The following is a 13,744-nucleotide window of genomic DNA, read 5'->3' as shown; positions in this document are numbered from 1 at the left end:
ACCCGTGGGCATGCGGACCCGTACACCTGTAGATCCACGGACCTGCAGACCCACATACTCGTGGACCCGTAGACCGGTGGACCCGTGGACCCTTGGACCCATGGACCAGTGAACCCATAGACCTGTGGACTCGTAGACCGGTAGACAGCTGCACGCTTACCTGCTGCCTGGCATAGTGCTGACGCTTCACCATCTCTCTACCCAGCTCCTGGGCACGTTCAAAGTTGTCCGCCCTGGCGCTGATCTCGGCCTTGCGCTGTTTGTGCTGATTGATCAGGTTCTCAGCAACCACCAGATCCCTACAAACAACACAGGAGCATACAATAATATTAGTCACTGGAGCATCGCCAGAACAGTTAGCATCCTTATCCAGTGGAGGACTGAGAAGGTTGCTTACACTGCTGAGTGCTGTACACGGGATATTCTCTTTTTTCCGCTGCCAAAGTTGCTATGCATGACCAGCAAGTACACAATATAATTTCCAAAATTGTATCTACATTTCCACCCCTTCTAACTGCACAGGTATCTCACATGTCATTGGCTTGTCAGTATCAACTCTTACTTTGGCTGTTCGTCACTGGAGATCTGCATGCGCATGTCGGCTGCCCACAGCAGCAGATCACGCAGGCGCACCAGGAACTGATACAGGCTCTCGGACTCCTCCAGGCGCTGCGAACGGTCGGCAATCCTGCGCCGCAGCACCTGCCAGGCGCTGTCCACCTGCTGCTCCTTGGCAGCGATGTCATCGGACTTGTCTGGATAGGTCTCGGACAGACGTAGGGCTTCCTCGGATAGTTGGGTCACCTGCAGCACAGAATGGTACAGTGTTACTTGACAGCCATGTACTCTTACCGGACTGTATCTACGCTAGCTCTTCTCTTGTCCATGCACCACTCAGCAAACTCGAGACATTCTACATAAAACAGACAGTATTTTTCAGCATGCAGACATGCAGACGTATTGCAGTGCCCGAGTACACGAGTACACGTACGTACCTGCTTTTCAAAGCCATCAGCTTGGCCCAGATCTGCCTGGTGATAACGACGCAGAGCTTGCACGGAGGCCAGGTCGCGGCCCAGATCCCGAGACAGACTGATGGACTTCTCCTAGGAGTTTGAAGAACACCAATAGAGACATGAGTGCAACAATGTTTTGCAGTCTGCATTGGACAGAGGGTCATTGCGCCTCATCAAACAAGAAACTGCAGGTTACCGGCATCCCTAATACTATGTGAATGCAACCAAGCAGTGTCCTTTACCTCCACTAGGACTTGTGGAAATTGACAAGTTGGAATCCTAGACCAAGCAATGAGTCACGGACAAGGTGAGAGTGAGAGTGGAGCCAAGGAACTCCAGTGTCTTACATACTGCACTTGTGGGCCATGCATCCTGCCAGCTTCATTTCGCACATGTCACTGTACCTTGATACGTGATGATAACTCCTCTGCATCTCCGTAATAGTGCAAGATCTCGCCAGCATCAGCCAGAGCCTATGGCAGTCACATGAAACAGTTGAAAGACAACAGCAGCCACCATCACATGAATATGAGGGAGAAAAACGGCTTCCACAATTCTGTATGACAGCACACACAGTGTTGCATTCATCATCAACGTCCAGCATTTGCAGATATGCTACTCGTTGTCTTATTAGTTGCTACTGCACTGTATGGGCTGCTCACTATAACGTTACAACTCAGCTATGTTCTACTGGTGTTTCTGCTCCATCCCCAAAGATATGTTGTTATCAGCTGACTAGAAAGCATTCAGCACACAGTACACACTGAAGTGGGTCACTGCTGGCTATACAGCAGACACATGCGTGGGTCGACAGGCTTTACCTTTGTCCTAGTGTCCAGGAGTTCCTTCACATTCACCCACTGTAGCTCAGCACCAGCCAATGAGTTGCTGATCTTGCTGGCTTGCGGATGCTTGTTGTCCACCAGGCCACGACACAGCTTGCTGAACGCCAACACACGATCCTGGCCAGTCGAGCGAGTCTTCTGCGAGAACTGGCTGAATTTCTCGCGCAGACGCTGTGCCCACAGAAAAACACAACATGGTATGATGATTATATTACTACATAAGTATACTCTGACATGGACAGTGAGAGTGTGAAGACAATCACACTATCTATACCTGCAGATCCACTATGTCGGAGTATTGAGCTACGTTCAGGCATGCATACTCAACACCATCTATGTTGATTGCTTCTTAGAAAGAAGATGCTGTATATCAAAATCATAATAAGGTATGTTGTTCAAAGCATGGCACTGCAGAGCAAAGCACTTTAAAGCAGCTTTTGGCTGTACGTGTGTGTGTGTGTGTGTGTGTGTGTGTGTGTGTGTGTGTGTGTGCGTGTGCGTGTGCGTGTGCGTGTGCGTGTGCGTGTGCGTGTGTGTGTGTGTGTGTGTGTGTGTGTGTGTGTGTGTGTGTGTGCTCACCACATTGTGATCATAGTGTTGTCCTAGCTCCTTGCTGCTAGCTATGGCACGCTGCTCACCCAGCCACATCACCGTGTCCTCGTACTGTCAATACAGACACACAACAGATCAACACGACAATACAGGCACACCAACAGACACACACACACTACATCGTGAGTATACAGCAGAACACCTAAGAAAGGACAACTATCGTGCAATGCCAAAGTCAGTGTGGGTGCTGGACAAACACAGACATTCGGTTCAATAAACTGGACAGCATCATTATCGGTTACTATTGAAGATGAAGTGAGAAGATACTCACTGCATATCTACGCTAAAATGTAGTGCCTGCTTCATGATCTTACATCTTATAAGTGCATTGCACTCTTCACAAGACTGCCTGCCATATTGCCACACACTCACCTCACTGCCAAAGTGGAACATCTCAAGAGAAGCCTTGATCTTGGCACCACGCTCCTCAGCCAAATCCACCAGTCCGGTGTACAGTTTGTCAACTTGGGACTGGCGCATGGAGATTGTGTCACTGCACCAGCATACACACACGCACGCACACACGAGTTGACTATGAATACCGCAGCATCTTACTCGGTCGGGTAGCAGGGTTTGCAGCGAAGAGCACAAATGAAACCCAAACGTGCGAGTCCAGTTTCCTCCCTGCACTAGCTCACGTACTTGGACTGGAAGCACCTGTGTACTAATTCACAGAGAGTTCCTCCACTCATTGAGTAGGTTCTACTTCAGAAAGAATAAGCATGGGGCATGAATTGGTGGTTGTTTACAAGCACATTGCAGGTGGATAGTAAAACATTGACTTCAACCATGTGGCACCCCTACACGGCCATGTATCACTTCCACCATACCTGTTGAAATGCTCTGCGTCCAACATGGCCTTTGCCGTGGCACCTAGGCTATCCACGGTGTTGCGGAACTCCTTGATATCCTGAGCCATGATCTCGTGGCGATTCAGCAGGGCTTGTGCACTGTCCTCATCCTATAATTCACACACACACACACACACACACACACACACACACACACACACACACACACATAAGTGATCATGGAAAGTACAAACAGCACACTGATGATACAGACGAGTAGAAGGGAAAGTGATGTTCTCTACTAAAGTGATGTTCACTACCCGGGCAGTATCAAAACAAAAAAGCAGCCTAATTCTCCCAGCTCAAGGGACCCTATCACTATCACTCAATCGGCTTTTGCCTAGTTAGCACAAATAAATTTCAGGAAGGTTACAACTAACGATATGTTTCACACTTTGGATATCAAACAACAACTTCTTCTTCTTCTTCTTCTTCTTCTTCACTGAATGGGTTAAAAGTACTCACCCTGCCACGGTCATCCACCATCAGGAAAAGTTCTTGCTCGCTCATCCAGGCCTGCGCTTCAGCTGCATCCAATAAGTACTACATGTAACACACACGCAAACACAAACGTACACGGACGTGTAAATGTACAGGAACATACACATGCACACATACACATTCGCGCACACACACACACACACGCACACACGCACGCGCGCGCACATGCACACACACACACACATACACACAAACACACACACACACACGTTGACATGCTAAAGCAGCATGCATTCAAACACCAACCGATAGTCGACACAAGTTCTATCATTCATGTTGTGTTCATGACCACAATTGCGGTAGTGGCACCGACATCACACTTGGATCTCCTGGCTACATGTACACACAATGCATACCCGTTACTTAAAACCGAGCTCTGACTAACCTGATGGCAATGTTCAGACCTGTCCAGCTGACGCTGGCGCAGGTCGGCAGCCGACAACAGTGTGCTCCAGCGCTCCTTCAGGCGCTGCAAGCGGTCCTCAATCTTCTCCGATGCAAAGTTACCATCAGTGACGAGATCGCTGCCAGTCTTCTGGGCGACGTTGATCAATGGAACGTGGCCATCGATTTCAGTTTGCAGCACCTGAGGAAACAATAGAGATGATTGACCAGCCCCATTAGAAACCTCTGAAGTCGAACTCGGCAGTACACACAGCGGTGCAATGTCTACACCTTTTGTAACAGTGAATCTTATCATACAGGTCAATCTCATTTCCAGTGTCAAATTTTCTTGATACGGCAGCAAGCCTTCTAGAAGCAGCAAACAGCCTTATTGTTACATTCCTATACCTGTTGGCGTCTGAGGAAGAGCTGTGCTTCAAGCAATGTTGATCCATAGTCAGTGGACTCGGCTCTCGGCAAGTGCTCTTGAATCCACACCTGGGACATGAAAAGAATATACCGAGAGATAGGCAGGGGCCAACACATTACATGTACGCCAGCTATGCTGTCCTCACATCTGCTTCTCATTTCGTTCAGTGTGGTGTACGATTCCAAGAAACATGACACACATGTTCTCCATACACTGCCACACTGTGGGAGAAACATCAAACCATTGAGCATAGCCACGACCTAACTACGGACAGGCCATTTGCGGCTGACAAAGGTTGGAGTACTACACACCAAAGTCTTTCTGATTTGTTCAGAAGAGCCCGGCTATTTAGTTGATCAAAATCGAGTACCACTACTCTCTGTTCCATCAAGACTTACATCTTCTTCGTCAATGTCCCGAAGGAATGATTGGAACTTGCGCGACTCCTCCAGCCGATTGGCTCGTTGTTTGATGGGCGCAGCGAGGGAGTTGTAGCGGGTCTCCAGATCTGTGGCCAGTTGTTGAATGACCTCGGCATCAAAGTGACCGCCATCCTTCATCTGACCGGCATCCTTCTGAACATCCTCAATACCAGGCTGGTGTGCGCTGACATCACTCTCCAGTAACTGGAAAATATAGATGGAAAGGGCAGGCAAGTGACAAACATAGCTCATTGGTAAGGGTAATCTTTAGCTATTGCGTGGTTATGGCAGAGGAAGAGGCAGGAGAACACATTGTACCGGGCCACTGTCAACCGTCTTTTCTTTCCTATTCCGCCTACACGGTCTGGCAAATGTACAACTTGTGAAGCTGAGTACAGACAGGCTAACGTTCAACAATGCCTTCAAGCGGCTCTTTCTCCTCACTGGCATGGCTGCTGACAACACTCGCCCTTTACCTTGTGCTTCTTGATGAGTTGTTTGACAGAGGGAATATCATCGCCCACGTCGTCATTTGCCAGTCGAGTTTCCGTGGTGTCCATCCACTCATTGAGATCGTCCACGCCACGTCGGAACAGCTGACCTTGCACGGCTTCCTTCAGCCGACGGCCCTTGTTGGCAGTCTCGTTAGACAATGCCTGCCACTTGTCATCAATACCGGACAAGCGTGCTGCAACATCATCCTTGGCCGCAGGCTGGGAGGCTGAGACGGCATTTCCAGTCTACACAAGGAAACATGGCATAAATCAATGCACACAAAACTATTGAGCAACCATGCCACAAAGGAACGGTGTCTCAATAAAAGCTGCTAGGAGTAGTTCCCACAGATATAAAATTAATGGTGGAGGACGCAACATGTTTGGACGTAGCAACACAGTACAGCATGCCACGGCAGCTCCGTCCTGGGTTTTCTCCCTTGATAGCCCACGTTACAATGCTGCATCCACTCTGCACCAACACTATGCTACATGTTTACGGGTTGTTCTATTCGAGCCCAGCGGCCCACCCCGGCAAAGGCAATGATAGTGTAAGCTATACATGGCGGCCATAGTAGATGCTGGCATGAATTCCCAGTATAAGTATTCAAACATGTGTATCTACTCTGGCTATGGTACGATGATACCACATACATGCACTTGCTCTTCCTTCCTAGCACAAAAACTGCCAAAGAGTGGTTTAAGAACTTTCTTGGAGACAGGAAGCTTATCAGGGAAAGAAAAACTACAAATCTCGAGCTTTTCTTCACCATCATCATCAATAAGGACTCCGAAACTCAAAAGGACTCCGAAATTCCGAAGAGTGGTTTCCCGGCCCTTTCACTCTCCTTCCAAGACAATGCACCCTACAAACAGCACGGTGACAACTAACAGAACAGTACAGAACTCACCTTGTGTACATTGTCCAGGCGATCCTTGTTGGCCGACAGTTCAGCTTCAAAGGCCTCGTGGCGTGTCACCTTGCTTGGAAGATTCTCTGGCTGGCGGAAGTTCTCGTCCTGGGCAATCTGCACTTTCTCAGCAATCCAGTCGCCAACCTGAAGAAGCAATCATTTAGCAAGGTAGGTACAGAGAAGTGGGTGGTACAAAGACCTTCGTCAGCGCGAAGATATGGTGATTATTCTCGAAAAGCAATGGGTGAAAACAGTACATGCATCATCCATTGGATAATCAGCACGATTACAAAGACTTCGCCAAACTGTGGCAATTCTTTCTGAATGACTGCGGCATGACTAACCTCGTCCACTTCCCTGTGGAACTGGTGCAAGGCCAGAGAGTCGTTCAGTGCCTGCCGACGCTGTGTGAAGCGACGGCGATTGGTATCACGTCTAGAGAGAAGAATGGCAATAAGAGAACAATTAATGATAATAGTAACACTACTTGTATGATGAATCAGGGTCATGATACAGCACAGTCCAGCACAGCTTTGCTGTGCTGTATACTCACAGTACAGGAGACTAGGGAACAGCTGTGTTTACATCTGTTTTGTTTACTACCATGGAGGCTTGTTTAATGTTTATCCCTCGAACCAAGTCCAGTGTTTACCTATCAGCCAGGCTCTTTGCCAGTCCGGTCATTTCATCCGCAGCATAGTGATCCTCGGCTTTCCTTGCCGCAGCATCAGCAACCAGTGCATCGACACGCTCGTCATGAGACGGCAAGCGGGAGTTCACCTCGTCAAATCGCTTCACTTTGGCCTCTGCCTCGTTCAAAGTTGTCTGCAAGGAAGGCGGGCAACATAAAGAAAGGAGTACCGTCCATAAGCACCAACAAATTATCATTGAGCTAGAGCATTGCACAAACTTCAAGCAACTGATCATAATGTTTTGGCATTGCTACGGGAATGTTAGCAGTACTTGGAGGATCAGAACAGTGGCAGAATCAGGGCATAGGCATAGACTAAGTTACCAATGGGACATCTGAGAGCTACGCCGGGGCGAATACTAGAGTACGTGTACAGTATACAGTTTGGTTGGCTAGCTAGCAAACACACTGCTAACTCACTCCAAGCTCCTGGTCCGCCAAGAAAGCCTCTTCCTCCTTCAGCAGAACCTCTGCGCGCTCTAAATTGTGACGGAATGTCTAGAAGCAATTAACACACATGAACACACACGGGACCATCATGCACCAAACGACAGACTCTCACCAGCATAATAGTATATTCGTACCTTGACGATTGAGTATCAGAGGCTGCGAGACAGTTCCGTATAGAAGGTAAACATTATAGAATACAATCTCATCCTCCATTAATCGCAAGCTGCAATGTTCACAACCCGTGATTTCGTTTTCAATGCCGATAAGTATTACCTGGTGCTTGTGGTTCTGTTCAAGAAGTTTCTGACGGGCGTCCCAGGCCTTTTGCAGGTCACCCCACACGTCATCCAGCTTGGACAACCGCTATAAGCAGGAGAGACGGAGAGCAATATAGGAACACCGAAAAAACAAATACTTGATATTTGGTAGAGGGTGACACGGCAAGGCGCCAGTCACCATCTCTGCAGGGCAATTCCTCACCGACACACCTCTGTCTGAGCATGCAATAGCAGACTGCTACAAGCACAGATGCACACAAACAAGACACCCATCCATCCACACACCATTGCCTTATTTCTAGTGTGTTGTCCGCAGTGACCCTTTGCCTACACCGGATTGATGGAAAGGTCACTCCAAACTGATATTAGGTGGAAAGATGTACTGCAGCACTCGGGGCATGAACAGCAACAGGATATACTCCCCGCATACATGTATTTTCAGCAACAGAAATATCCAGCTTGTGCAGACTATTGTGACAACTTGGCATGCGGCAAGTAAAACAGAGGGATGAACCGGCTTGCACAGCAATGTGTACATGAATGTCGACACTCACCTCGTGAGCTTCCTTCTGTGCTGGATCATTGGCATCGGTGATGATCACCTTTCCGTGCTGCTTTAGCTTCTCAAACGTAGGTTGATACGACTCAATCTCGGCCTGCAAGAGGAAGAAAGAGGCATGACTGAATCAGTGATTCACCCGTATGGCTGCTTATGGCAAAGACGACAAATGATTCTGCACAGGCTGCACCGACTGTACACATAGAGTACACTGGGGAAAGGTATATAGAAAGGAATGGGGTCCTGGGTGACACATGCCGTACTGAGGAGGACAAGGCATGCTTGCTGACACTACCGGTATAGTGCTGCCTTGGTTCATGTTAGCCATACATGCATGCAGGTACGCAGGCAGGTACACACACACACACACACACACACACACACACACACACACACACACACGTACACACACATACACACACACACACACACACGTGCACACACACGTGCACACGTGCACATACACACACATAAACAAACAGACGAGGAGTACAACTGACATTCAGATCTTTGTGCTGCTTCTGTAGAGCCTCGGCATCAGTGACGTTGTTTGCCACCTCCTGTGATGCAGCTCTAAGCCTGGCAGCATCAATCCTGTAATCATGACAGGATTCAAACAGCACAGTAAGCTACAGCACTAATCAAACCGATATCCTAACAAAAAATACAGAAATCATGGCTCGCGTCAGACTCAGAAACGCCACCACCCTCTACGATAAAGGTGCAGATGCAGCTCCTAAGTGGCGGGAGGTCAGCGAGTTGACCATGCCCATCACCAAGTGGTCAAAGGCAGAAAATCCCACTCGCACAAGCAATACACAAACACTGTGTTCCACTGCAGCGTTCTGCAGCGTTCTGCAGGGCTTTGCCTTACCAATCTTGGAAGACAATCAACTCCTGGAGGAACTCTTGTGCGTTGCTCGAGTCACCAATCTTGGACCGGCGTTGTTCCAGCTACACAGAAACACAATGTGAGAAAACGGGCGCCAAACAAATGAGAAACTTGTGAGCCGATTACAGTGTAAAGAGCTCGGCTAGTTTACAAGCTTCAAACATACCAGTCCTGCTTTGTTTCACCATCAGACATGTTTTGAAAAGGAGTGTAGCAGCAATGGCTGAAACTGCCGGCTGCACTGAATGATGAATCCCCTAGAATGGCAAGCCCGGTTTACTGCTGTTGCCGCTATAACTTCATGTCAATCAGTTGCCCCAGCATATTGCCCATGAGTTGTTTGCATCAGTATCCTCATAGCTGAAAACACCCATTGTTCAAAGTTAGGTCACTAAAAACAAAGTCATCTCGGAGCTGCCTCGGGCTGCAGAGAGCTGCACACATAGAGCTGCACACAACGAATAGCTTACAGCATCTGTCAGGTCCTTCCACATGTCTTGCAGGGCCTTCTGCTTCTCGCTGATCACCTCCTCAGCCTGATGAATAGGAAAATACAAGAGTCACAAGACGCATGCCACACCGAGTATATCACCAGGCCCACAACTGAAGCGAATGTGGCCACTGACAGATATACCTTATGCAGGTTCACTTGAATCGTACTAGTCACTAGTTTGTGTGAAAGATTTACATTTACTCACTCGAACTAGTGTACATCAAATGGTAGGGCATTGGCACATGACTTGCACCACATGAGAATCGGTCTATAACCGGATCTTCAAGTGTTGTGTCGATGATGCTGAATCAGCAAGAAGCTATGTCCTCACGGTTAAATTTGGACACAACTGCAGGAACAGATATAACGTGTGGTACTTACATCTGGATGAGCACTGGAAAGGTTGTCACCCTCCGAGTTCAGCTGCTTGATCTGTATTGGTCATTTCAACAGTCGCAAGGAGAATACAAGCAGTCAGTTTGCATGTTGTTCGGATTGTCTGGGAAGAATATGTATCATGACATACCATAACACCCACACCAAATTGATAGTGTTACAGGAGTGTGCATACTTCAATAGAAACAAGCACTACCGAGGTATAACCTAGAGTTGTCAATGCTGTGGAAGAACTGGAGATCTGTAACTCATCCACCATCCCGGCGAAGAAAGAACGAAACATCAACACGGGCATCTCAAGCACATTGAAGGTTGATCTCACACTGTCTGCCCCACGCTCTAGTCATGACCTGCTCGACAGCATAATCCCAGTAGAACCCAATTGTGTACCTTGTCGGTGATGGCGGCCACGTCTCTCTCCGTGCCGATCAGTCTCCGCTGTGCACTCTGTACAGTGGCCATGTCCCCACCGCCCTCCACCTGGCGCAGCTGATGCTGCTTCTCAGCAATCCAGCGCTGGACAACAACGTGACAAGTGTTCCATAAATACACATTTTTAAAATTATCAACAAGAACGTTGCACTTCCGTCATTATGCTACTGTTGCCAACACAAACGTCCAGATCCTAAGCGTACTAGTATCGCTAGTCTGCCAATCATGGTGGAGAGGAACTACAATATTGCGTCAAAGACGATATGCTACATAGAACAGTCACAGGAAGAGATGTCATGACCATAGCAACATACAGTCATCGCAACGATAATAGAGCGTCTTCCACATGCATAGCCTTCTGCATGTGCGTGCATGTGTGCGTGCATACGGGCATGCCTTGGTATCCTAAGCTTCTAAGTGAGCAGTTTAATAACTGCACACGTGCCTGCCATTGTTGAGAGCGATGTGATCCTCAGAGCAGGAGAAACAACTGGCAGACTGCTGTTAGAACACTGTTCATGTATGTTACCCAGCAACGGCTTGGATTTATTCACTCACATCAATGTTCCTATCATAAAGCAAGTCCTGGCGTAGTAGCCATTACTTCCTTAGCCCTGTATGGCACTGAGCAGTGAACACTTACCATGGTCTCATCCACATCTCCACAGAAGGCTTGCACAGCCAGTGCGGCGTCCACTTGAGCTCTCTTCTTCCGCGACAAGTCCTTCAGGTTCACAAACCTTCACAATGAACAGTTGGCAACAAACAACATCAAGGACTATATGTAACAACTATCAGCCAGTTTCCCCCGTGAGTAATGCTACGGTATCATGCCGGCCCACTGGAACATTTTCAGAGGTGCTCATCATGCCCCATAGGTGCACAGCGTCGAACAGGTTAAACCAGCTGAAGATGGCCTCACAAGCACAGTACACCGGCACTGTTATGTCACGTTCTCAGAGTCCCCACATGGACTGACATACGGTTCTCTATGTTGCACCACTTGCATGCAGTCTCACAACGACATTAGACAGCCGGTTCTAGTAGGTTTCTACCTTTGGGTGCACCAACAGCAACTCATCAAAACCGAGCATGCACTATACATGATCATGTGTGAAGTAGAAAGTAGGCATATAACAACTTGCATACACAACAGGCATACGCATACATGTACATGTACATGGCCACTATTGGAAAGAGTTTATTATATTCTTCAGTAGCAAAACATAGTTGTTTGACCAAAGGTGGTACAGCAACACACGACCAGCTGCTACGCTACTGCCTTATTCATTGACAGTGTTACATAGCCACCACAAGTTGAGCTTCATGCTCTAAGCCCCTACCTTGCGTTCAGCTCATCCTTGATCTCGCCGATCTTGGCAGGCTGAGAGTGGCCCTGGTCAGACATGCGCTGGGCCATGTGATTGATGGTCATCAGGCGCGGCTCGTTCGAAGCAATCTCCTGCAACACCGGCATGTACACACCGCACATCACCGCATCACTAATGAGCAGAACTGCCAACTCCCTTTTGGAAATCACTGTGAAGTTTCTGTGGAACAACAATGTGCCTAACCGAGGCAGTTATTGTAGTTACTGGTGTTGTAAAATGATGTGTTGTTTTCCTGTGTGATGGCATTCCCCAAACTGTCTCGTCTAGTCGCGTGCATGTGTGATATGAGCATGCGCGATTTTGTAGTCGAGAGTCCTTTTGTCAGTCTTCTTGTTCGTCCCTTTGAGTGTTGTCTCCATTTCAATATTGTCAATAATAATTATGTAAACCAAACTAGTCTTGTCCTTTGTGTCCTGCGTCCCGGGGAACGGAATGGCTGTGATTCCGTTACAACGTGGTGCCGAAACCCGGGACGCAGAGGATGAGTAAGTTTGTCATGAGTCTGTTCGTCGTCGTCAACAACTAATACAAGTAATAGCAAGAGTAGATAAACAAGAGTGTGCAACTCCGGATGGATTGGCCCACGGCGGAATTTTTTGTTGACGTAATCTTTTCGACGACGCACGCGCTGCGAGCCTTTTGGAGAGTTTTCCCTCGTGCACTTGGCTGGGCTTTACACTACAAGGTCGGTGCCCAGCACGTGCTCTCACACTGCTCTGCGGCAAAGCCGCGTTTCTCTGAAAAAAGGTGACGTAAACAAAAAATTCCGCCGTGGGCGCGCGGTATCTGCAGATTGTGCAGGAGAGATCCGGAGTTGCACACTCTTGTTTATCTACTCTTGGTAATAGTACAACTAGAGAGTAAGCGTGGGGATGGAGGAGAGACGAGGAGCTGGTGGAAGCGGAATTGAAGACGCGGAGAGGAGGCAGAGAAGGTGGTGGACCGGCAGAAGCTGGGGACTGGAGCCTGGGACGGCAGGTACCGCATGGAGCGTGTGGCCGTGGCTCGCCAGAGGCCAGTGGATGAGTCTGGCATCACCGACTGTGTGTCGTCCTTTGTTGTTCGTCTTGTTGTTGTTTTGCTCGCTGCGTTGTCTGATCGTGTTTCTCTCGCTGTTCAGTTGGTTGCTGTGTTGTTGAGTTTGGTTGTCGGTATGTTGCTCTTCTCGTCGTTCTGTTGTTCTGCATTAATTTGTGTTGTAGATTTATTTTGCGCTGCTGCGCGCATATTGTTATTATTTTGTTGGAGCTTTGGCTCTCGTGTTTCGGTTATCCTTGTGTGCCTGAGTTTAGAGCGTCGGCTCTTGTGTCTTGGTTTGGCCCTGTGTCGTGGCCCAGGTTTGTTGTGCTACAATGTAAGCTGTTGGTTGGTTTTTCTGTTTTGCTGTGGTTCCTTTTGCTGTTGTGCATATGGAACGTGGTGTCGGTTTATTATTTTGTGGAATGTCATCAAGGGGGCAGGTGTTGTAAAATGATGTGTTGTTTTCCTGTGTGATGGCATTCCCCAAACTGTCTCGTCTAGTCGCGTGCATGTGTGATATGAGCATGCGCGATTTTGTAGTCGAGAGTCCTTTTGTCAGTCTTCTTGTTCGTCCCTTTGAGTGTTGTCTCCATTTCAATATTGTCAATAATAATTATGTAAACCAAACTAGTCTTGTCCTTTGTGTCCTGCGTCCCGGGGAACGGAATGGCTG

At 48.2% G+C, this 13,744-nt stretch overlaps 1 protein-coding gene across 1 annotated transcript in view; it reads right to left on the bottom strand.

The window, feature by feature from the left end:
- LOC135814436 (spectrin beta chain, non-erythrocytic 1-like) overlaps positions 1-13,744 on the bottom strand; it is a 34,614-nt gene that overhangs the window by 4,875 nt on the left and 15,995 nt on the right. Inside the window, exons 23-48 of the mRNA XM_065327560.1 lie at positions 12,004-12,122; positions 11,304-11,400; positions 10,619-10,744; positions 10,214-10,264; positions 9,810-9,875; positions 9,322-9,401; positions 8,948-9,041; positions 8,443-8,544; positions 7,884-7,973; positions 7,581-7,658; positions 7,122-7,294; positions 6,814-6,904; positions 6,467-6,613; positions 5,538-5,801; positions 5,038-5,265; positions 4,618-4,707; positions 4,211-4,411; positions 3,790-3,867; positions 3,304-3,434; positions 2,846-2,966; positions 2,441-2,524; positions 1,838-2,032; positions 1,421-1,489; positions 996-1,106; positions 563-804; positions 161-299 (exon numbers count right to left, since the gene is read on the bottom strand). Of these exons, the coding sequence (XP_065183632.1) occupies positions 161-299; positions 563-804; positions 996-1,106; positions 1,421-1,489; positions 1,838-2,032; positions 2,441-2,524; positions 2,846-2,966; positions 3,304-3,434; positions 3,790-3,867; positions 4,211-4,411; positions 4,618-4,707; positions 5,038-5,265; positions 5,538-5,801; positions 6,467-6,613; positions 6,814-6,904; positions 7,122-7,294; positions 7,581-7,658; positions 7,884-7,973; positions 8,443-8,544; positions 8,948-9,041; positions 9,322-9,401; positions 9,810-9,875; positions 10,214-10,264; positions 10,619-10,744; positions 11,304-11,400; positions 12,004-12,122 (3,267 nt within the window). The remainder of the gene's footprint in view (positions 1-160; positions 300-562; positions 805-995; positions 1,107-1,420; positions 1,490-1,837; positions 2,033-2,440; positions 2,525-2,845; positions 2,967-3,303; positions 3,435-3,789; positions 3,868-4,210; positions 4,412-4,617; positions 4,708-5,037; positions 5,266-5,537; positions 5,802-6,466; positions 6,614-6,813; positions 6,905-7,121; positions 7,295-7,580; positions 7,659-7,883; positions 7,974-8,442; positions 8,545-8,947; positions 9,042-9,321; positions 9,402-9,809; positions 9,876-10,213; positions 10,265-10,618; positions 10,745-11,303; positions 11,401-12,003; positions 12,123-13,744) is intronic.

This window comes from Sycon ciliatum, chromosome 4 (genome assembly GCF_964019385.1).
Source record: "Sycon ciliatum chromosome 4, ocSycCili1.1, whole genome shotgun sequence".
Lineage (NCBI taxonomy): Eukaryota > Metazoa > Porifera > Calcarea > Leucosolenida > Sycettidae > Sycon > Sycon ciliatum.
This window is presented reverse-complemented; position numbering and strand designations above follow the sequence as displayed.